This window comes from Triturus cristatus, chromosome 10 (assembly GCF_964204655.1).
Source record: "Triturus cristatus chromosome 10, aTriCri1.1, whole genome shotgun sequence".
Classification (NCBI taxonomy): Eukaryota; Metazoa; Chordata; class Amphibia; order Caudata; family Salamandridae; genus Triturus; species Triturus cristatus.
The window spans coordinates 1,047,980,147-1,048,005,735 of record NC_140593.1 but is presented as its reverse complement, the minus strand read 5'-3'; the positions used below and the strand labels follow the sequence as shown (position 1 = coordinate 1,048,005,735).

At 48.1% G+C, this 25,589-nt stretch overlaps 1 protein-coding gene across 2 annotated transcripts in view; it reads right to left on the bottom strand.

Moving 5' to 3' along the window:
• Window positions 1–352: 352 nt before the first annotated feature.
• Window positions 353–25,589, bottom strand: part of LOC146796529 (actin, cytoplasmic 1-like) — a 95,002-nt gene continuing 69,765 nt past the window's right edge. Inside the window, exons 4-6 of one of the 2 annotated variants that reach the window (XM_085629145.1) lie at window positions 21,952–22,390; window positions 21,657–21,838; window positions 353–2,904 (exon numbers count right to left, since the gene is read on the bottom strand). In XM_085629145.1, the coding sequence (XP_085485271.1) occupies window positions 2,893–2,904; window positions 21,657–21,838; window positions 21,952–22,390 (633 nt within the window). In that variant the 3' untranslated portion in view covers window positions 353–2,892. Of the gene's footprint in view, window positions 2,905–4,853; window positions 5,329–21,656; window positions 21,839–21,951; window positions 22,391–25,589 lie in introns of those variants that run through there. The other variant, XM_085629144.1, reaches the window with a different exon arrangement.

The window sequence follows — 25,589 nt, the reverse complement described above, 5'->3', positions numbered from 1 at the left end:
ATCCAACATTGTCGTGCATGCAAATATGTGCCAAAGTTCACAGTGTGTAAAAGAGGGCAATGTAAGAAATAAGCAGCTTCACTACATGGGCCTAACTTGGGAACATAACATATCTTAACAGCAACACCTCTAAGTTGTTGATTTTCTATGGAAAGGCTAGTAGCCTGATTGGCTAACACAGGGTTACTGGCTAACCCTTCAGCCCGGCTAACTTCTGAAGGGGACAACCTGGCTGGGTACTATAAAGTATCAAATTAATCATTGTATTAAACCCGACTTGAAACACAAGTCATATTTCTTTTTTATTTTAAAAACTCTTTTTATTAACTTGCTCAGCATTCATTAATTCAATTATGATACATTGCAGCATAATACAAGTTACAAGTCTTCTTCTTTTTACAAGATTATAAGAAACATACATTTAGTCACACAACATCAGCCTCTGCCCACCCTACCCAATTCAAATTTAATGTCACTATTAAAGAAATGCATCTTTTAGAAAGTTGCCACTCTGTGAACCTGTTTGTCTAGGGGCCTCACATGGCCACTGGCTATGAGACAGCTTTCTGCCTGCCTGGGTAGTAGTGTGAATGATTCCAAGGCTTAGGAACAATAGCAGCCTGCTACAAGGCAAGGTATTACATCTCCTTTGCACGAAGCCACTCAGGGTGTTACCCCAAAAGACGAGCTTCAAAGGCCAAGTCGCTTTTGGTGGGCAAATAACGATCACACACCTGAGAGGCTGCCCTTTGTGCAGGGTGACAGGCTGGCAATGGGGACAGACAGGGGAGACCAATGCCCTAACCGGCTTTCCCATGGGCGTGTAGCCCACCAGTAGCTACAGCTCTTGTGTGAGCTACCAAGCTCCTAACATATGAGGAATGGTCTCAACATCTTGGGAGTGGGCAGAAACGTGCACTCTGGGATTGCTATATGTCACACATAGCCAGAAAGTCGTCACCAAGAGGGAGGGGACCTGGTAGCCCATTGGCTAGTGACCACATTGCCCCCTCAGGGCACTTTCTGAGAATATATTTGGCACCCCTAGCACCCTAAACCTCAGATCATGTCTGAACTGGAAAAAAGACCAAAGAAGTACTGCCCTGCTGACCTCTTGACTGTGCAAAGAGAGGCTGCACCGTCTGCTGGACTTCACCTGCCACACCTTGGGATAGTGAAGAGAGGACTGTGCCTGTGACTCCTGCTTCAGGGAAAAGTCAAGCCCCAGACTAAAGAATTAACTCCAAGGGGCAGTCGACTGACACCCTGGAACCAGTACCAGAGCCGTCAAAGCTGAAGTAGCTCAACTCGGCAAGTCATTAGCCACTCCGGAAGAGATCCCAACTGACTGCTGCTGGGTGCCCCAAGAGACCAATCCTCGACGGTCAAAAGTGTCACCCAAGCCAACCAGACCCAGGAGTGTCCAGATTGGTCACCTGAGAGGGGCTCCAGCCTTCACCAAAGGATACCACTGGGATCACTGTGTATGGATATCAGTAATCTAACCGTCGCTGGCCTTTCTTATGACTCAGAGGGGACTTCTAAGGACCCCTACTTCTGTGGCCAAAGTTGCCCGACCCTACTCATGGACTGAAGAATAATCATAAAGGCACCCCTGTTGACCACACAGCATCTGGAGTATCCTTGAGCATCCTCATCTCCTGCATCCACAGCATCAGGGCCACTCCATGGAAGTCTACGGCTGTTGTGCGGTGAAGTTTGGAACTGGGCTGGAAAACACTGTGGTGGTCAGGTAAATGTCCTAATCTAACAAAGGAAAGGTGGTAGGGAGTCTCTGCGCAGGGAAGTGACATTCGTAGTAAAAGTAAATATCCTATTAGAACTACTGCTTCAAGGTCAACCATACGACGACCACCCCACATCGTAAAATATGGGCAAAGCCCACTTCACAGTTAATTGGAAAGAGGTAAACCAAGCAAAACAGCTCTTATATCAGGGGGTCAAATAAGGTCCAAATGTCCGTTCTATGTTCGTTTCTTCTTCTTTAATTCAATCTTGTCACATATATTTCCTGTTTCTGTACATATTCTTCAAGCTAATGCCTTCAAGCCAAGCCAACACATGTTTCGTCCCCAAGGCTATCAGCCCAGGACTTCATCAGGGCAAAATACAAAAGTCAATATCAAGGAGGAAATGAAATGCAGTCTTCTATACCCTTGAAAGTAGTGTTGATAAGCTCCTTTTGTACGGTAATTATTAAGTTGCAAGTTTTAGATTTCTTTAGTATAAAATAGTAAGTAGCAGCCAAATATCCTTGTACTGTATGGCCGAGGTCCACAATCAGAACCTCTAACTCGAAAGTCAGCGTGTAATGTCCTAATCTATCTCATTAGCCCCCCCTGACCTTCTTCCTGTTGGAATTGGTCGCCCAAGTTGGGCCACTGTAGTCAAAATAACTTTTACAAACTTTTTCAAAAGTTTACAAACATTATGGTTACCAATAATTGTTTGCAGTTAGTTTAAAGGTTACGTTAAAAAAAAATATTGGTATCCCCGGAATGCTCTGGTGGATTTCCTCATCTTGGACTCTAAAAATTCATAAAAATATAATCTAATTTATAAATTAGTGTTGTGTTTCTTTCGTGTTGGGTGGCTTTCTTATTTCATTGTTTGGTACTGTTAAATGCTTTACACTAATTCCTTTATTCAAGCCTTGTTGCTTGAAGCTATAGCTACCCAGGATTGAGCTTGAGGTGGTACAAACAAGCCTGACTGAACCTAAGACAGGTTTTGCAAGTGTAGTCCACTGAATGCCTGCACAACCATACCATATTATACTCCCAAATCCTCACAATTACCAGTATCTTGTTTACTTTGCCAATAAGTTCATCATCTCTGGTGGCTCTCAGCATACTTACAGCCAGAACTCCATCAAACTGCAGCCTAAGAAGTGTAAAAAAGAAAAAAAAACACGACATCAGGATGTTTCCATCTGTGCACCAAGGATCTGAAACAACATCTCATCCATCAGGACTGCACCGTCACTGCGCCAACTCTTCTTCAAAGGAGGAAAGAGTTGAAGATTCTACATCACGATGCTTTAACCGCCCACAAACAGGTTTTCTCTGATATTATTAATTGATTTTATGCTTGTATTTCACTATGTACAGAACTCTCCTACCTTTGGGCTAGCTATGCAGGCTTGATGTGGTCAATGCACTCTCAGTTAAATTTTTTCTCTGATGGCATTAGACTTGCTCGTGGAGAGTGGGACTAGAAGGAAAGGGCCGTGGCTGATGCAGTACCTGATTGTCTTCATAAGTATTCTGCTTCTGTTTGCAAATTCATAGATGGTATTCATATAACATTTGTATGAGGGTGATGTAATGAGTTTTATGCATGTTGCTCAGAGAGACTTCCGTAGTATGCGGTCAGTTTCTACGTTCTCCGGGTGGAGCATTTGCTATCTTTGACACTGTTGAGTACCAAGATACTTGGAGCTTGGATATACATATGCTTTTAGAGAAATGCATTTAAGTTGTTTTGAAGTTTGATAACATGACATGTGGAGTTGGTGGAGTGAGAGATGAGTTTGAGCTTTAGATTGTCGATGAAGAAATATTAGAAGGGTATGAAGTATTGTTCTGTTTTGGACTGTGTGAGGATTGAATGATGAGTAGTGTGATGTGAATGGCATGGTGATCGGCCCAGTCCAGGATTATGGGAGATTTGCACTGAATCATTGGTGAGTGTGAGAAGTTCAGGTTGATGATCCGGCATTTAGGGTTTATTGGTTCAGTAACATGTTGTACCACATTGAGTGTGTTGATGAAATTAATGTCTCTTATTTTTTATTGCTTGATTTGTCTGAGACGTAGAGGTTACTGATGATGGTGGTATGGCTGGATTGATGAAGAGTCTTTTGTCTGAGCCATAGCAGTTATAATGACTGATATTCAGTTGGGAAATGGTTGCCCTCCCGAACACAGATAGCACAGTTCTATCATGGTCCATGGAAGACATAGAAGGGTGCTCAAAGAAACTATTTGCACAGAAAGAATGCACACGTGGGCTTACAATCTACAGGGTGGAAGTGTTCCAACATATGTGGAAATGTGAGGCTAATTAGATATTGGTCTAGTCTAATGAAACACTCACTTCTGAAAATTAATGTATTCATATATTGTATGCCCTTCTATGTTTGTTACCTGTCCAGTAGCCAGGCTAATCCTTGATGGGCGCATGAACAATAACGCTGCAAGTTGAGGCCTGCATCACCAAGCACAGTAAGTATGCTGGCGGTAGACCATACCACTCCAGCAGATTTGACCTGCATGAATCTATGGAAACTGATACCAAGCACAGTGCAATCAGGCACAACAAAGTAGCTACTTGTAAATACCCAGGATTCCTGAGTGACTTGTTACATTAAGTTTTGACACTAGGCACTAGCACTACACTTGGTCAACTGGTGAAATAAGCATTTTCCCAACTAACTTTGATAGCTGTGATTAACCTAACAGGTTCCTGTTCCTTTCTTGGATTGGTAGACAAAAATGTGTTGTTTAGGCCAGCTATGTATGCAGAAATCTGGCTCAAATGGGCCTCTCGCCACACACACACTAAAGACGGACCACTATCAATGATTGACATTGTCAATGCTCCCAACACTAGGATTCATGGCCAACAAGCTGGTTTTAATCGATTCCATAAGCAAAAAGCTCACCCCGCAATGAAGCCTGTCAAACACACAAACGCCATTAATGCATTTTTCCCCATATATGGAAATTTTCAAAGACAACTCCAAACTACAGTGGACTTTGAGAGATGATCAACCCTCGAAGCAAGTGTTGTAGAGGTAAAGCAGATAACACAGAAAAGTCTAGAAATTCACTTTCAGCGCGTGGACTTTATTTGAACTGGACAAGTGTGCAAATGTTATTACCTTGCAATTTTTCCTTTGTGCTTTCACAAGCCTTCATGGATGCAAGTAATACTTGTAACAATACATTACAGAATATTCGGAATGAATGATACAGCTCAAAAAAGTAGTTGTATGCATTGCAGAACTTTTGAATGTTGTCTCTACAATACTGGGGTCCCTTTTGGTCTTCCAGTTTTCCAATCCGCAGTCAAGTACCATATGCAAACTACGAAAATACCATGCCTCCTCAGATTTCTCTGTGTAGTTGTTTGGCCTGATGCAGCATGGTACTATTATGTTTAGAAGCATCTACGGTGAACAATGGATGGCCCAAAATCATCATACTCCTGCTTGCTGATCCACATGTGCTCAAAGGTGGACAGGGAGGCCAGGATGGAGCCACCAATCCAGACAGAGTATTTACGCACTGGTGGAGCAATGATCTAAAAGATAAAGAGCAAAGTTTTATACCACTAAAAGTCACTTACTCAGAGCAAGAGCACACTAGGGGGTATATTCACAAGCCCCTATCGCCACCACAACGTCACTTTCAGTGACGTTATGGTGGCGATAGGGGTCTTGCCTTATTCACAAGGCAGCGTTAAGCACCTTAACGTGGCTTAACGCTGCCTTGTGAATAAGGCTCCCTTTCACGCTGTGTTTAGCGTGAAAGGGGCGTGCAGTAGGTATTGTGGTGGGCGTTCCACTGCAACACCCATTGATTTTGACGCTGCCCCCCTATTCACAAGGGCAGCATGAATAGGAGGTAGCGCCAAAATTAAGACCAGGAAACCCTGGTCTTAAGTTGGCGAAACGAGGAGAAATGCTTTATTTCTCCTTGTTTTTGCTTTTTCCATGTGGACTGCCTTGTGCACATGGTTTGTTTATGTACAGGAAGGTGTCCCTTACCCTTATCTCGTGCTTGTTGTTATGCGCAGGGAGGCCGAGGACATGGCTGAAACCGATAGCTTTTCAGCTGTGTGGCCGAAACAAATCTGACGAGGGCAGAATACTCAAATTTATTTACGTCATCTCGGACAGAAAGAAAGTTTCTTGTCCTTAGTTCAAGCTAAACAGCCAACTGCCGTTCATTTAATTAAATGCAGCTTTTCTGCGGGTCCGGCATATTGCATAATGTTTCCAATGCCACAATGTCATCCTTAAGATATCAGTACCGTAGCTTGCTGGTGCACTCTTCTCACTTCATGTACCACTGACATCCATTGTGCGAAATGTATTGTGTTCGTTATCATTGCCAGTTATTCTCAATTACCGAAATAAAGCCTCACAAGACAATTTGTGATGTATTTCATCCGAGAAAGTAATACTAGGACTAACAAGTTTACTGTATAAATAACAATATTTCTTAGGAAAGCAAACACATTTGATGGACATTACTTTGAAAATACACATTTACATGAAACTCTTTTTTTATTGTTACCTCACATTAAACTTGCACTGGTCATAGAAATATCTGCATTATAACTTGCATTACATCGGTGATGTTATCACAGCCAATGGAAGGGTGAAGCGATTGATTAAAGGTTTTTATATAATTGACACACAAAAAACTTATTTTGTGCTCCCTCATACGTGGTGCATTGTAAAAGCACACGGGGAATAATTTCTTCTGAGTGCGTCTGCCACGTGCAGAGCTTTAACTCCATCTGTTTAACAAATCAACTATTAATTAAGCATTGCACATAATTTTATTAAATCTAGTCTAGTAAGGAAATATGTACGTCACCAGGCGAGGCAAGCAACCTTCACGTCCACCACCACCACGTCCACCACCACCACATCCACCACCACCACATCCACCACCACCACATCCACCACCACGTCCACCACCACGTCCACCACCACCACCACGTCCACCACCACCACCACGTCCACCATGTCCACTACCACCACCACTACCACCACCACGTCCACCACCACGTCCACCACCATGTCCACCACCACGTCCACCACCACATCCACCACCACGTCTACCATCATGTGTACCACCATGTCTACCACCACGTCCACCACCACGTCCACCACCACGTCCACCACCACGTCCACCACATCCACCACCACCACCACGTCCACCACATCCACCACGTCCACCACGTCCACCACATCCACCACCACATCCACCACCACCACCACGTCCACCACCACCACCACGTCCACCACCACCACATCCACCACCACCACCACGTCCACCACCACCACCACGTCCACCACCACATCCACCACCACCACCACCACATCAACCACCACCACCTCCACTTCCACCACGTCCACCACCATGTCCACCACCACCACATACACGTCCACCACCACCACATCCACCACCACCACCAACACCAACACCAACACATCCACCAAGTCCACCACCATGACCACTACCACATCCACCACCACATCCACCACCACGTCCACCGCCACCACCATGTCCACCAGGTCCACCACCACCACATACACCACCACCACCACATCCACCATGTCCACCACCACATCCACCACCATCTTTTCCACCACCACCACCACCATGTCCACCACCACCATGTCCACTAGGTCCAACAGGTCCACCACCACCACATGCACCACCACCACCATGTCCACCACCACCATCACATCCACCACCATCATGTCCACCACCACCACCACCAAGTCCTCCACCACCACGTCCACCACCACCACCATGTCCACCACCATGTCCACCACCACCACCAACACATCCACTACCACCACGTCCATCACCACCCACCACAACCACATCCACCATGTCCACCACCACAACCACGTCCACCATGTCCACCACCACCACCACATCCACCACCAACACCACGTCCACCACCAACACCACCACGTCCACCACCACCACCACGTCCACCACCACCATGTCCACCACGTCCACCACCACGTCCACCAACACCACCACATCCACCAACACCACCACATCAACCACCACATCCACCACCACCACCACATCCACCACCACCTCCACCACCTCCACCACCATGTCCACCACCACCACCTCCACCACCACCAATACCATGTCCACCACCACCAACACATCCAGCACCACCAACACATCCACCACCACCACCACCACATCAACCACCACCACCACCAAATCCACCACCAAATCCATCACCACCACCACCACCATGTCACCCACCACCACCACGTCCACCACCACCACATCCACCACCACCACCACATCCACCATGTCCAACACCACATCCACCACCACCACCATGTCCACCACCACCATGTCCACCACCACCACCACCACATCCACCACCACCTCACATCCACCACCACCACGTCCACCACCACCACCACTACCACCACTACCACGTCCACCACCACCACGTCCACCACCACCACGTCCACCACCACCACCACATCCACCACCACCACATCCACCACCACCACCACCACCACCACGTCCACCACCACCACCACCTGTGATGGGTAAAGTGTCACTGGAAGGCAGAGGTAATAGGAGTGTCAACCCCGCCTGTGCATGGGACATTTAAGTATGCATTGGATGCAAGAAGACGGGAATAGGGACTAGAAGTATTACACCAGACCCAAGATACATTTTGAAGAGGCGCAATGTCACAGGGGCTCCTGTAAAAGCACTCACAGCTTCTCTACCTCACAGTGGTATACCTGCACGAGCCACTCACTCAAAACAAGCATTGGCATAGGTCTCACCTTTGGGACCTTATAAGTATTTAGCCATGCAACACTTGATGTTGTTGCACCAAGGATATTGTGCTGGATAACTAAACACTTATAAGATCCCAAAGGCGAGACCTACTGGCTATGCCAATGCTTGTTTCAAATTCCGTTTTGTAACTTACATGTGTGCTGCATGAAGCAGCACACATGTAAGTTACAAACTGGCAATTTAGGTTTGTTTATGTACAGGAAGGGACACCTTCCTGTACATAAACAAACCTCCCTGCTTGCAGACACTCTTGCACCCTGGTGCAAGGGTGCCTGCGTTGGCGCTAAGTTTGTGAAATTTAGCACCATCACAGTGGGAAAAGCAAGGCTGCACCTTATCCTTGAGAATAGGGTGCAGCCTTGCGAGAGAGGTGTTAAGCCAAGAGGGCTAACGCCTCTCTCTGCCACTTCCTTGTGAATACCCCCCTAGCTTTACAAACTGGAAGTTAGACCCTTTGAATACCAAGGTCGTTATTTATATAAAACGGATGTGTTCAGAACCAAAGGCCTGCAACCGGGTAGCCTAAACACTAGTTTACTTTTACAGCTGGCCAGAAAAAAAACGTTACTTTGTCCAGCTGCTTTTGATGGCAATTTCATACCATTTTATACTAGGCTCTTGAGATGGTAGACTCCAACTACATTCAGTTCCACTTGGCCTTGTGGAAGATGGTTATAGCTTACATCCTTTTTCTAAAAGAACACCCTTCAACAGATATCTTCTATCTAGAGAAACATGGGATTAGGGAGCATAACGGAGTCCCAATTTTAAGCACGTCAGTTTAAATCCACATCTGAGAATACACTGAATGTGCTTGCACAGATTCCTCTAAAATTATCCTTTGTGAGTGTCACAATCACTACAAGTGCACTGTTTGCGATAAGTTCAAACTCAAATAGTTTTCAAAAATATCAAGGTGGTCATTTAGTCAAATTTCACAAACTCCATAAAATGTTTTAGAACACGCCTTCAAGAGTACCTTCTACTGAAACCTGATTTTAAATTCACTTATAGCATTATTATCTGTATTAATTTTTAATGCTCAGTGGAGGTTGGTGCAGTCTGTGCCAAAATTTGTGTACAAAAATCTATTAATTATAAGTTTTATCCACAGAATGGGGAATAACCTCACAGACCAAGGAGATGGGGCCTATTTTACTATGCGGCTTTCCACAATACTGCGAAAGACGGAGGTATTTTCTGTGCATGTACTCAGAGCAGCTTTTTTTCTTGTCTAGAGGACGTTTTCTGCTCCCCTAATAAGCTGCAATAGTTGTGTAATGTTGGAAGTGGAGGACCCTGTCGCTTACCGCCGCCACCAAATGCTGGAGGCGTGCGTCCTCGACCCCTCGCTTCAACGTAAGGCTAAGTAAGGACACCGTCTGAGATAGCCCTGCTCACCCCCTTAGTAGCTTGGCACAAGCAGCCAGGCTTATCTCCAAGGCACGAGTGTTCAGTATGTGCAACCACACTCACAATAACCCCATGATGTCATCACAAATAGACTCCACACGGGTATTGATAAAATGAGTATAATCTTTATATAACAAATTATACGATACGACCACACAATACAAAATCAACATATAAGAATGGGTAGTATTCTTTCCGGTGGGTTAGTAGGTTCTAATACCAACCACCACGTCTAACCAACAGTTAAGCTCTTTTTTAACCGTTTCACAAAAGGTTAGACCAGTCATATTGCTAGAAACACACACGTTGCAAAAGGAAACAATACTGCAATGCGTACTGATATTCTCTTATACTGTGCAACAGAGAAATAATGCCATACGTAGCGCCACACTCATGTACTTTGCAATTGAAGGAATAATGCAATGCGTATCACCACCAGCATGCCCTGTACCAGGAAGAAACAAAGCAATGCGTCACGCTACAATCCTGTACGGTGCAATTAAGAATTAATACACTCAGATACTGTGCAAATCATACAATCCGCCACGTTACAATCAAATAATATGCAAGGGAGAAATAACGCAGTGCGTAGCGCACCAAGCATAAAGTTTGTTAGTCACAAATGAGGTCAGGCGTCATACGACAGTTAGATAGCAGCAATAATGCAAAGTGTAATACGACAGTTTTACGTGCTCCAATAACAGTGCACCAGTTATGGATCAAATGATGACACACAAAGTACTGCTTCCCACTCCGGCCCCAGTACTGCCACGTCCTGGGTCAGCACGGGCCGGGATCCGAGCCGAAGCAATGGCTCGCGCAGCTGACTGAGCAGGAGGCCGAGAGAGTGTCCCTCCGGGCCTGCACCCCACCCCAGGTGTTGATCCACTTTACCTAGGGGGGCGATCCCACTCTCTCCCGCGACTTGGGCCTTGATCCAGAACTCCATCACGGGCTTTAGTGGACTCGGGCCAGCGGCTCAGCTCTTCCGTGGCTGCCGGTCCGGGCCACTACTGATGGACTCCGAGGGCCCCAATGACTTGGCCCTCGCTCCGGCGATCTCAGTCCATACCGAGACCCGCCCTCAGCACTGTGGAGACTTTACTTCAGTTCGGTGCACAAGCTAACCCGGCACTCCTCACCAGCACCTCAGGTTGCACTTCAACACGCACACCACGCATCCGAGACTTGCCTCTTTTCTGGTGCTCACGTTGATCCGGCGCTCGTCACTAGCTCTTCACTAGCGCTCCGCTTGCACCTCAACATGCACCCTGCGTGTTCGAGCCTCGCCTCTTCTCCCGGTGCACACGATGTCCAGGCGCTCTTCACTAACGCCCTGGCTGCACCACGACACACACTCTTGTACGTCTCAGTCTCACCTCTTCTCCCGGTGCATACGATGTCCAGGCACTCTTCCCTAACACCCTGGCTGCACCACGACACGCACCCTTGCACGTCGGAGACTCACTTCTTCTTTTGGTGCCTACGAGGCCCAGGCACTCCTCACCAACACCCGGGCTGCACCACGACATGTACCCAGCGCGTCCGAGACTCACTTCTTCTGCTGGTGCACACGATGTTCAGGCTGCACCACGACACGCACCCTTGCGGGTCCTAGCGTCGCTTCGTCTCCCTGTGCACACCACGACCATACGCTCCTCACCAACGTCTTGGCCTGCACCACGAGACGTGATATCTCTTTTCCGGACTGACCCGACGATACCGGCATTTACGCCCGTGATTTTGAATAGATATCACAGGAACCTGTACAATACTATCGATATATCCAGAAACTTAACGCCTTGAGGAAGCCCCAGGCTGGATGGCCATGTAAAGGGGTGAAACACGTGTTGGCTGTCTCTCACTCACTGTAATAATGAAGCATCAATCAGGTAGCCAGGTAACGTAGAACAGGTTGTATATTTATTAGGCAGGTTACAGGATCAAATATGATGGTAAGATCTCTAGTAAAGCCTCAAGTAAAAGCCCTCTGTGAAACCCATATATAAGAGCCCCACCAGGAGCAGCCTCCCTGCTGCTCAGCCCATCTCTTCCAACTGCCAACTCCTCCAGTCCCTCACACCCAACATTCTAAGTGACATCACACATGGCTGAGCAGCAAGGGACAGAATAGTAATAAGGAAGATGCACACAACACAACAGGTTATAACACTCACTCTCATGAATAGAGTGAATATACTTTAAAGAAACTTCCAACAAAATTATCTTTAGTCTGACTGGAATATTTTTCCTGTAAGAATCATAAAGAATCTTGCCCTTACAACCACTTTGAACCTTGTCCATAAATTAAGGGGTTAGGAGCTTTCCCCCTGTTAAGGGCAAGTATCAAAAACAAATTCTGCGCTCATTATACGGCCAGTAATGGATCGGGACCTTTTTACCCCTTTTCTCACAGAACTGCACCACGAGACGCACTCTGCGTGTCTCAGACTTAGCTTTCTCCTGTGAGGAATCGAGGGTCTAGGCGCCTACCTAGCGTCTAAAAACTACGAATCCCGGCAGCCCTAGCACCAGGAAGTAGGCGTCTATATAGAGGACGTCGAGCACGACAGAAGGCGTGCGTTATTTTGAATCCAAGATTACAACCCCCGTCCATCGGAGCTTGGCGTCCCGGCGGGAGTTGCATACCGAAGACACAGGAAGGAAAAAGGCGAGAGACGCGAAGACCTTTTCCAGCCCCCGTCGTTCGGAGCAAGGCGTCCCGGCGGGAGTTGGAGGAGGAGTCGGAGCGAAGCCAGGGGTAGCAGGTGAGCGCGGTGGACCGAGCTCGGCTGAGCTCTCATACCCTCTGCCCAATACCGTTACCGCGGCACTCCCGCATTTATGACACACCAAGGCAGACAGCGGCTTGGCTTAGTCGTTGCTGTCAGAGCTTGGTGAGCACCCAAAACAAATAGCTCGGAGGAGCTTACTTGCGATTTTGCAGCGTCCAAAGAGGCGCGACAGGAATTCAGAGCTCGGAGGAGCTTACTTGCAGTGTTGGCAGCGTCCTAAGGGCGCAACAATATTACAGAGCTCGGAGGAGCTTACATGCGATTTGGCAGCGTCGGAAGGGCGCAACAGGATTTCATAGCTCGGAGGAGCTTGTACCATAGTGAGAACGAGACATTGGGACTAACTAGGGTAATAATACCTATGTGTGAAGCATAGAACTAGAAAACCCTAGCGTGTTGATATTCACTGGGTGAAGGAGCGCTACAACGCCGGACTCATTGGCGTCGGTGCTTTCACCGTGGAAGCCGGTATTGCCTGAACTCCGCTAACTGGAGGTTGCTTTAGATTGAGACAGGAATTGGGAGTTAGAACTCACTGTGGTTGTTGATGGCCTGGTTAGGCTGATTTCTTGGTTGATTAGACTGAAGGTGTGGGGAGTAGTAAAACACCAATCGATAGTGAGACCTACTGAGAGTAGACTGTATTGCGTATGGTTTGTATATGTTTGTTTTTGTCGTTTCAGAACTCTTTCCCTGCTGACCCTTCCCCTATCCTTCCCTCGCCTGATCGCCTCTGGGCTCCGTAACCTTTGGTTGGAGTCCGGGGATATCGGGAGGTGGACCTACTTAACATCAACCGGACCCTGAGGAGCTCAAACCTGACAGAATAACGCACCCAAGTTAGGTGCTCCTCCCGGTCCGGGGGGGGGTGTTGGGTATGACGTCCTTAGAGGACATAGTGCAGGCTCTAGCCTTAGTGCAGCAGGAACTGGTGGCTTCACGTTTAGAAACCACAGAGCTGCGAGACAGAGTGGATAGGATGTCCCGTAACCCTTTTGATGTAGCGTCCTCTAGCGGACAACAGGTACATGTGACGGTACCCCCACCTATCCCTTTGGCTAGTCCAGAGAGATATGCGGGAGACCCGCAGAAGATCCAGATCTTCCTGACTCAAATAATGTTGCATTTTTCGTGCAAACCTTCGTCCTTTCCCTCCAACCAGTCTAGAGTGGCTTTCGCTATATCTTATCTAGTGGGAGATGCGGCGTCGTGGGCGGTCCCTCTGGTTCGGAATAACGATACCATCCTATCGGACTGGGACGCCTTCAGAGCCGCTTTAGAAGGTGTGTTCGATAGAAGAACAACCACGTTTAGTACTGACAAAGAGTTGCTATCCTTGAGGCAAGGAAAGAGTGACTTGGTGACCTACCTCACGTCCTTCACCCGGTTAGTAGCCGAGGCCTCCTGGCCGGAGGAAAAAAGAATGTCCTTGTTCTATCAAGGACTAAGTGAAGACCTAAAAGACGTGGTGGCACAGATAGATCCGCAGCCGACAACCTGCGCTGCCTTAATGAATTTGGTTTTGAGAATGGACGGCCGCATGGCCGAAAGAGGAGTAGACAGATACCAGGGAAGCGGTACTACTGGTAGATTCCACCGGAAAGAACAGAACCCTGTTCCCGTAGCTCATGAACCCATGGAGGTCGGGGCCGTAAGACCCCCTCTATCTCGGTCTGAAAGAGAGAGTCGCCGCGCCTTGGGGCTCTGTATGTATTGTGGGAAAAAAGGGCATTTCGTACGTGAATGCCCTTCTAAGCCCAAGAACCCCGCAATGCCGTATAGAGGCAAGAAGGCCGCAGTATCCGCCATGGCGACTGACACGAGTAACCCTGAGTTGCGCGCACCCACACGACCGGAGGATACGGTATGGCAGATACCTTCCCTCACTCATACCAAGTCTACGGACACCGCAGCACATATTGTCTTGCAGGCCAGCTTGGAAGTAGGGGCCCATGAGCATCAGGTGCGAGCCATGTTGGACTCAGGAGCAACAGGCAACTTCATCGACAGTGGGCTGGTAAGCTCGCTGTCCATCGACGTAGTGCCTCGGGAATCCCCAGAGGAAGTCTTAGCGGTGGATGGTGAACCGTTGAAATCGGGACGAATCACTCTCCACACCGAAACTCTAAAGATGACCTTACTAGAAGGTAACAGACAGCACCAGGAGGAGATCGAATTCAACATTATAGCTGCACCCCAATATGAAATAATACTGGGGATGCCTTGGTTTGTACTACATAATCCAACAGTGAATTGGCAGGAACGTACAGTACGGTTCTTGTCGGAGGGTTGTGCAGAACAGTGTATGCAGGTCCCTCGCTCACGCGCCCTTGCACTAGCCTTTCCCTTCTGCCTGGCTACGGCAGCCGAAAAAGACGTGGAGTTACCAGAGGCACTTGCAGATTACGCTGAGGTATTCAATAAACAACAGACTGAAGGGCTTCCCCCGCATAGGCCTTTTGATTGTAGAATTGATTTGGTGGACGAGGCGGTGGTCCCCTCATGTAGGGTGTATGCTTTATCAGATCCCGAAACCCGTCACCTACGAGAATATCTTGATCGGTACCTGGCACTGGGATTCATTAGGCCTTCTCGCTCCCCTGCGGCTTCGCCTCTCTTTTTTATAGTTAAGGCCAACGGGGAATTGAGGGCCTGTTGTGATTATAGGATGTTGAACAAAAACACGGTAAGGAACCGGTACCCATTACCCCTGATCAGCGTCCTGTTGGATCAAGTGCGAGAGGCCGTGATCTATACCAGGTTGGACCTTCGTGGGGCGTACCATTTGGTGAGGGTTAAACGAGGGGACGAGTGGAAAACCGCTTTTAAAACCAGGTTTGGCCTATACGAGTACTTGGTAATGCCGTTCGGGCTATGTAACGCCCCGGCGGCTTTCCAGTTCTTTTTAAATGAGGTGCTGCGCGAGTACATGGACATCTTTGTAGTGGTATACATAGATGATATTTTAATCTACTCGGCGGCAGGGGAAGATCACACTTGGCAGGTCAGGCTGGTGTTGGAAAAGTTAAGAGCCAATCAGTTATACTGTAAACTCAGTAAATGTGAGTTTGGGGTAACCACTGTAGAGTTCTTGGGGGTGATCCTGAAGCCAGAAGGGTTGAGCATGTCCGACAGAAAGGTACTGGCAATACGTGAGTGGCCCACTCCTAAGTCAGTGCGGGATGTGCAATGCTTTTTAGGCTTCGCGAATTACTATTGCAGGTTCATCCAGGATTTTTCACACATTGCGGTACCCATAACTAGATTACTACGGAAAGGAGTGTCCTTCCAATGGACAACGGAAGCAACAGCAGCTTTCGAACACTTGAAAATTACGTTCACCACAGCACCAATACTGCGACATCCACAGACCGACGTCCCGTTTATAGTGGAGGCGGATGCGTCAGAGGAGGCAATAGGGGCAGTGCTGTCTCAAAGAGACAAACATACCGGACGGCTGCACCCCGTGGCCTATTTGTCGAAAAAATTAGACAAAGCAGAGGTGAATTACACCATTGCCGAAAAAGAGCTCCTGGCAATAAAGAAGGCCTTTCAGGAATGGCGACATTACCTGTGGAGGGCTCAACATCCGGTAGTGGTATATTCGGACCATCGTAATCTGCTGTATATGAAGACCGCGCGGCACTTAACCCCGCGCCAAATGAGATGGACTCTTTTTTTTGCGGAATTCGATTTCAGCATTACATTCCGGCCTGGCATCGACAATAGGAAAGCCGACGCCTTATCTCGACAGGCGCTGAAGGACGGGGGCGGAATCCCGGCTCCCCTGGCGATCATCGATCCAGCCAAGGTGATCTGTATCGTGAGAGCGGACGAGTTCTTGGAAGAGATACGACGCAGTCGCTCTGTGGACGAGTGGAAAAGATGGTGCGCCAAGGAGGGTGTACGGTCCATCCATGAAGGGCTCCCCCTGTACAGACAGAGGTTGTTCGTTCCCACAAAGGAACTTAGAAAGAAGGCTTTTCAATGGTGCCATGGCTCACCTTTGGCGGGTCATCCAGGGATTCGCAAGACAACTGAGGCACTGACCAGACATTTCTGGTGGGAGAGGATGAACAAAGACGTCCGTCTATGGGTCAACGCTTGCGAGGTGTGCGCACGAAACAAGAGCGAGCGAGGTAAAAGAAAAGGGAAGCTGCTCCCGTTACCCACGCCGCAGCAACCGTGGCGGAATATAAGCCTGGATTTCATCACCGGATTACCAGCTGAAGATGGATATTCGGCAATCCTAGTGGTGGTGGACAGCCTGACCAAGATGGGGCACTTTATTCCGTGTCACAATCTCCCGACGGCGGGACAGACGGCACAGCTGTTGTTAACACACGTGGTACGACTGCACGGATTGCCTGCGGTAATTGTGTCAGATAGGGGCCCCCAATTCGTAGCCAGCTTCTGGAAAACGTGGTGTAAGGCGTTACAGATTGAGTCCGCGACTTCCACCAGCTTTCATCCTCAATCCGATGGACAAACTGAGCGCCTCAACCAAACATTAAAACAATATCTGAGGTGTTACGTGTCACAGTCACAAGAATCGTGGGTGTCCATGCTGTGGATGGCCGAACTAGCCTACAACGGAGCATGGCATAGTTCGATTGGGGTGTCACCGTTCAGGGCCAACTTCGGGTATGAAGCGAAAACACTACCGGTGGCCGTACCAGAGGGAGTGGGCAATCAACCTGCCGTGCAGTCCCGGTTGAGGACCTTGCGTTCTCTTCACAGGAAAACGCAACGTGCATCACAGGCTGCAAAGCGCAAATATAAAAGATGGGAGGACCGTAGGAGAATCGATGGTCCATCATATGCGGTGGGTGATAGAGTGTGGTTATCCACCAGGTACATACTTTTTAAGTGGCGTAGTGTCTTCCACCCTAGGTTCATTGGGCCGTACCGGATCGTACGAAGGATTAATCCCGTGGCGTACAAACTCAGGTTGCCGAGTTCCCTGCGGATCTACCCAGTTTTTCACTGCAGTTTGCTGAAACCCGCGGTATCTGCCGCCAGTAGAGTCCCGCCTCCGGTTTGGGTGGATGGTGGTTTGGAATATGAGGTATGGAGCATCCGCGACGCTCGATATCGTGGTGGCAAGTTGTGGTTCCTGATATCCTGGAAGGGTTATTCCGCGGAGGAAGACTCGTGGGAACCTTCGGACGCGGTTCATGCCCCGGCTGCGGTGAGGAGGTTCTACGAGAGGAATCCGACGAAGCCTGGATCTAGGAGGCGCTTGGGGAGGGGACATACTGTGAGGAATCGCGGGTCTAGGCGCCTACCTAGCGTCTAAAAAACTACGAATCCCGGCAGCCCTAGCACCAGGAAGTAGGCGTCTATATAGAGGACGTCGAGCACGACAGAAGGCGTGCGTTATTTTGAATCCAAGATTACAACCCCCGTCCATCGGAGCTTGGCGTCCCGGCGGGAGTTGCATACCGAAGAAACAGGAAGGAAAAAGGCGAGAGACGCGAAGACCTTTTCCAGCCCCCGTCGTTCGGAGCAAGGCGTCCCGGCGGGAGTTGGAGGAGGAGTCGGAGCGAAGCCAGGGGTAGCAGGTGAGCGCGGTGGACCGAGCACGGCTGAGCTCTCATACCCTCCGCCCAATACCGTTACCGCGGCACTCCCGCATTTATGACACACCAAGGCAGACAGCGGCTTGGCTTAGTCGTTGCTGTCAGAGCTTGGTGAGCACCCAAAACAAATAGCTCGGAGGAGCTTACTTGCGATTTTGCAGCGTCCAAAGACGCGCGACAGGAATTCAGAGCTCGGAGGAGCTTACTTGCAGTGTTGGCAGCGTCCTAAGGGCGCAACAATATTACAGAGCTCGGAGGAGCTTACATGCGATTTGGCAGCGTCGGAAGGGCGCAACAGGATTTCATAGCTCGGAGGAGCTTGTACCATAGTGAGAACGAGACATTGGGACTAACTAGGGTAATAATACCTATGTGTGAAGCATAGAACTAGAAAACCCTAGCGTGTTGATATTCACTGGGTGAAGGAGCGCTACAACGCCGGACTCATTGGCGTCGGTGCTTTCACCGTGGAAGCCGGTATTGCCTGAACTCCGCTAACTGGAGGTTGCTTTAGATTGAGACAGGAATTGGGAGTTAGAACTCACTGTGGTTGTTGATGGCCTGGTTAGGCTGATTTCTTGGTTGATTAGACTGAAGGTGTGGGGAGTAGTAAAACACCAATCGATAGTGAGACCTACTGAGAGTAGACTGTATTGCGTATGGTTTGTATATGTTTGTTTTTGTCGTTTCAGAACCCTTTCCCTGCTGACCCTTCCCCTATCCTTCCCTCACCTGATCGCCTCTGGGCTCCGTAACCTTTGGTTGGAGTCCGGGGATATCGGGAGGTGGACCTACTTAACATCAACCGGACCCTGAGGAGCTCAAACCTGACATCTCCTCCGTGCCCACGATCACAAGGCACAACTTCTGAGGGTCTCAAGCGGCACAAAGCACGCACACACCGCGTTGCTTGGGACTTCTCCAGAAACGTTTATGATCCTGTATTTCCAAACAGGGAGCCAGCTCACCTCGGGCCCTTGAGGTTACAAGACACAGCACAAAGCACAGTCTTCTTCAAGCAGGGGGACCCAGCGCCTCCGAGCACAGTCCCAACAGCCAAATTTTTTGTTAGAACAGCAAACCGCAGACCAGCCCCAGATCACGAAGCAAGGATTGGTCTATCCACCACAGTCTCTTCAGTTGTTCCTTCTTTTGCAGAGGTTCCTCTTGACCACATAATGGTTCCAAGTCTTTTCAGTCTCAATCCATATCTGTTTTATTCCAATGTTCAGGGGTTTCAGCTCTCATAGTTATACCCCTTAATGTCTTTGAAGTTTGTATGTGCTCAGGAGTCCCTGACCCCTCTCTAAATCAGTCCTGGGTGTCTCCCTCCCAGTGTCACCTCTCTCCCATTGATACTGGGGGCCTGGATACGTAATCACTCAGCAGGAGATGGGTCAATTGGTTTATAGCACCAGCCCAGGCCTTTTCACCTCCCCGGCTTCTCCTCCCCATACTCTCCAGATGCAGGGCAGCCTGTTGCCATCTCAACCCCTCCCGGGTCAAGACCTCTCCCAGCTCCTCTCACCTTTTAATTCCAGACAGATAATCCACATTTCAGAAACACACAGAAATGCTCAGAGCACAAAACTCAGCCACTTTCTAAAAGAGTGGTTTATGAACACACAGTGACAAAACCACCTTTACAGAAAGATGCATTATGACACTGTAAGTTCACACATACCAAACTTCACCTCTCCATTATAAACTGACAGGAAACTAGGCTACCAAACACAACACCCAGCCTCCCCCATTCTGTCCTAGAATGGCCTTTCAGCAGTGAAAAACAAAATGGAGAGTTTTTCACTGGCAGAACATTACACACACCTCAGTTTATGTTCTGCCTGTTACCTGCACTGCACCATGCCCAGGGGTTACCTGAGGCCTACCACAGGGGTGCCCTATGTGTATGTAAAAGGGAAAGTCAGGCCTGACAAGTGGTTGCACTTGTCAGGACAACATGCTAATTTAGCATTCTGCGCGCAGGCCCTACACTGAAGACCTAAGTTCCCTTCTCTGCGCGCCCTGCATTACTAGCCCTTGCACACACAGTGCACATCACTAGGGACTTCTACTAGTAAGGCAAACATACCAATCATGGCCAACCAATCACTATATATTTTACATAGGGAACTCCTGTACTTTGATACTGATCAGCCGTGGCAAAGTACCCAAAGCATCTAAATTGGCATCTCTAAGTCAGGAAAACTGTCACGGGAAAAGCAAAGAGTTTAGGGAACTTTAACCAAAAAGGCCAAGTCCTACAGGTAAGTTCTGGGCTGTAGTGCTGCCTTAACTCCTGTCTCTCCTGCAGTGAAGAAAAGTGTTGTGTCACCGGCTCAGAACTACCTGTAGTTGAAGGCGTGGTAATTCCATCCAGAGTTATTGCTCTGGGTGGAATTGCGCCACTCATAATTACGCCCTTAGTGGTGCCAGTATTAGTATCATGAGCTATGGCACTAGTGCTATACATGGTACCAATGTTAGATAGGTTTCTACTTGCAGTAAAATAAATACTTAAAGGTACCATTAACTAGACCACTAAAGGGTAAACTAGCAAAGGTTGTATCAATCTCAGTAGTTGTAATAAAGGGGAAAGTACTGATACAACCTCAACTACCAGAAGAATTTAGTTTCATGCAAGCAGCATTGAGCCCAGTAGTACTAATTGCAACATTGTTGGTGCAAAACGGTGTGGAAGAGGTGTGGCGCAGCGGCCAGGGCGACGGACGCCAGATGCTGGGGATCACGGTTCGATCCCCGGCACCGGCGGCAAGGGTCTGCCCAGCACCATGTGACTCTGGGCAATAGCTTGCTTAATCTTCCTGACGGCCCCCAGCGCCGGGAAACCTATGGGTAGCTTTACAAATACAGGATTATTATTATTATTAAGAGTAATTGAGCTAGTATTAACTGGAGTGATTATGAATAAACCTGGAAATGTTAACATCGTTTTTAGACTAACAGGGAGTAGAAAACACTCATTAAATTTGGTAGATTAGTTTGAAATCTAGAAAGTAAAAAGCAGCTATTAAAGTTACTGATTAACATTTAAAAGTAAGCTTTTCGTCTATACTGAAAAGAACAGGTTTACCACCCCTAATCCAATATGGGAAGAAAACATTCAAACCCTTTCTTCCCCCCTGCACACATGGGCACACCTGCACATAGCTGGTCACCGGGTCAGGCCAGAAGACATCCAGATACAGAAAATGTAGCAACTCTTAACAAAAAAACAACCATCTCACCTTGACTTTCATTGTGCTTGGTGCCAGGGTAGTGATTTCCTTCTGCATCCTGTCTGCAAGGCCTGGGTACATGCTGGACCCACCAGACATCACAGTATTTGCATACAAATCCTTTCGAATATCAACATCACTCTTCATGATGGAGTAGTAAGTAGCTTCATGAATACCACTGACCTCCATGCCTGGGGAGAATTAAAGTGGCAGCTTAAAAACACACATTATACATCAGTAGCCGAACCACACCAAATACTGGAAGATTTAGCTTTTTATATGCATCTTTTAAGAAAATTATTACCAAGGAAATATGGCTGGAAAAACGCCTCTGGACACCTGAACCTCTCATTGCCAATGGTGATCACCTGACCGTCGGGTAATTCATAGCTCTTCTCCAATGAGGACGAGGAGGCAGCAGTGGCCATTTCTTGCTCAAAGTCCAAGGCGACATAGCAGAGCTTCTCCTTGATGTCACGCACAATTTCTCTTTCGGCTGTGGTTGTGAAGCTGTAGCCTCTCTCGGTCAGGATCTTCATGAGGTAGTCTGTCAAGTCATGACCAGCGAAATTAAAATGAGGGATGGCATGTGGCAGGGCATATCCATTATAGATGGGCACAGTGTGGGCGGTGCCATCACCACAGTCCACCACAATCCCAGTGACACGGCCAGAGGCATACAGGGACAGCACAGCCTGGATAGCCACATACATGGCCGGGATGTTGAAGGTCTCAAACATGATCTGAAGAAGAAATGATGTACAATGCAAATAGAGAAACAAAAAGGATGTGAACGTTGGTCGTCAGATAAAGCTTTTAGATAGTATAAATAAATGCTTTAATTTTCAATTAATATCAACAGTAATTTTAACACAATTGCTAGAGTTACCAGAAACATCATAAAAATAAATGTAAGAAATTGATGACTTAGGAGAAGTTAAAATGAAATCCAAATGCAATTGAACAAAGGTGGTAATATTAATGGGGCTGGTATGTGGTAATGATGGCTATAGAGTAATTTATAGGCTTTTGTCAAATGACACAAATCTGAAGAAGTCCATGCAAATAACTATAAGGCAAATTATGATCCGCCCGCCATCATAACGGTGATGGGACCACCCGCCAGACGTGCAGCGGTCCTACCAGTGCAATTAGGATGCACCCGCAATAATGGCGGGTGCATCCTGGCCTTTTACCATTGCGGACGGTGCTGCTGACTGCAGCAACGTTCGCAATGGTAAAACAGCATTTCCCTGCACCACGTGGCAGGCACCACGCGGTGCCTGCCACTTGGTGCATGGAACTACAGTGCACCCCCCACCCCCCCAGAGAGGGGGCTCGCAACGTGCCCCCAAAGCCAATCCCCGCCAGCCTTTTAATGGCGGCAACACCGCCATGGAAAGGCCTGTCCAATACCCTGATCCTAATATGGCAGACGGTGCCTGCTAGGCACCACCACCATATAAGTGGCCCTGCTCCGCCCGGCAGGCAATCATAACGATTGCCACCGGCGGAAAAGCGGCGGACGGACTATGCGTCCGCCGCGATACCCACCGCCATCCTAATATGGCGGTGAGTAAATCTCATTGTGATGGCGGGAGGATCACCACCGCCGGGCCGGCAGTGGTGATCCTCCCGCCATCATCCTAATGAGCCCCTATTTTCAGTAACATCTATCATTTGGCACAGGCTATTATGCTTCTAGCAAAAATGAAACATGTTTGTAGCTCAGGCAATCTAGATATCACATTTTGAAAAGACTTTGTAAAAACCTGTTTTAAAAACATTAAGGACAGATATGAGAACATGGCAATAACATTAACCTCATTCTATACACTGTAGTAAGTATCAGCAGAAATCAAAACTCTGAAATGGATACTTTATTAGTACATTTTGCTTTATTTCCTAATACTCCGTATTATTTATAATAGCTGACACCACTTGATTGTGATGATGAGAACCGCTCTAAAACTTTTTTCAAACGAAGACCAGATGATCACACATTACCTTGCCCTTAGATGACATAACAACTTATGTATAGTCGCGTCACTCCACAGCATTTCTACCTTTTTAGGTCGAGCCTGTAACAGCGCACATGTTCTGTTCTGGCGAAGACTTCATGTAGGGGCTCTCGAAAACTAACCTAAGAATCGCACACGCTCGTGCGTGTGCTTTTTGTTTTGGCCCACGCTATTGGCCTTTGTGTGCGTCTTTTTAACAAAGACAGCACGCAACTGGCCAAAGGCGGCCGCATTGCTCCGCCCATGGCCTATTGGTGTCGGTTACCCGCACGGCCGCCATGTGGTTTCAATTATCGTGCCCAGACACGGCGCGATAATTGAAACCAGATGTCTAGCTGTGGCGTGCGCACACGCACCACTCACGTGCGGGTTTGTTGCTTCTGGCCACCTATTCTGGAATGTGAAAGAACACAGCTATTGAAATACTTGAATACAGATACGGAGAAGACCAGGAATCTTGTAGATGCTCCACCCACCCCTCTACTCCCGACAACGGAATAGGATGGACCCATAAGACGGACATGTAAATTTATATTACAGAACATTTGCATTTGTTATAGTATGTGACTAAGTCAAATATAGAAGCTGATTTCTGCATCACACAATAAAAGGAATATTTCCTATTCATTGCCCAAACAGTAATAGCCTTACATTTTCTTTGACACAATTGCAAATGATATTAGGTGACAAATGTGACATTAGGCAAAAGAGTTTTAGTCTTGAGGTCAGCCTTGTGTCGTATCTGTTGTGATGACGTTTTTATTAAGCTTGGTGTCACACATTTATCTTGTCCAAAGTCGGTGGTCACAGCAGCCTGGGCTAACCAGGTTGCTGCTGTAACTCTCCCCCGCTATATATCGTACCTGAATTTGTCTGCTGAAGATATTATCAATTGACCACCTCGTTACCTTGTGCAATCCTCGCATGCAACACTGTTGCCCCACACCCTGCTCCCAAGACCCAACCGGCTCTCCAACAACCAGGTTCTTGGGCCTTGTCCCAAACTCAGACATTGCACGCCTTATGCAGCGTCACAACACACCCTGCCCCGCTGCCACCGCTTCCATCATCTTCTTAACACGTGCCTCAAAGAAGCCTCAGCCAGGTAAAAGCATTTTCCAACCAGCACGTGGCACCGCTTGAAAACTCAGGATTCTAAGACACTTTAACAGGCATTCAAAATGAGTGCACTGTACCGATGCCTCTCACTAACACCCGTGCTCTATGTAATCAGGTTATTACAGTCGTGCATCAGTATCCTTCTGTGCCGAGTGCACCGTACTGCTGCCTCTCAGTCAACACCCCTGCTCTATGCAATCAGGTTATTACAGTCGTGCGTCAGCATCCTTATGTGCTACTTCAGCGAATCCTCGTGCTACTTACAGGTTTTTGAAAAGGCGCTGCACCTGCACATCACCTAGACCACTACTAAGCGCAGAAGTTGCCTATTTGAACTTACCTGCAAAATTGGCGTGAACGCCGTATTGCAGTTCTCTTGCAGGGCTTACGTCTGTAATGCAACGGCTGCACTTACTACTATCATCGGGGTAAAGTTAAGAGCAGCCTTACAGCTCCTGCGCTCAGCTTTAAAATAAGAATTCCCTGCGTGTCGCTCCCCTCCCTTCCTGCGTGCACTCCACTGAGACTTTCCCAGCGCAGACCAGCCGAAGGCAGCTCGGCACACTAAAAATAAAAGCGTGTTCACGCATTCCTTGCAGCCGTTAGGAGCAGGGCGCACGCTCTCCGGCAGGGGCTGCAGGACAGCAGGCAGTGACCGAGAGGCAGCGAGCCGCTCTGCAGGCACCGCACAGGCATTCTGAATTATTAATAGAGAAAACTGCGGCACCGCATTTCTCCTCTCATCACCCCATCCCACGAATACCACAGACTGCACTGCTGACGGGGTGAGGCCTGCCTGCTC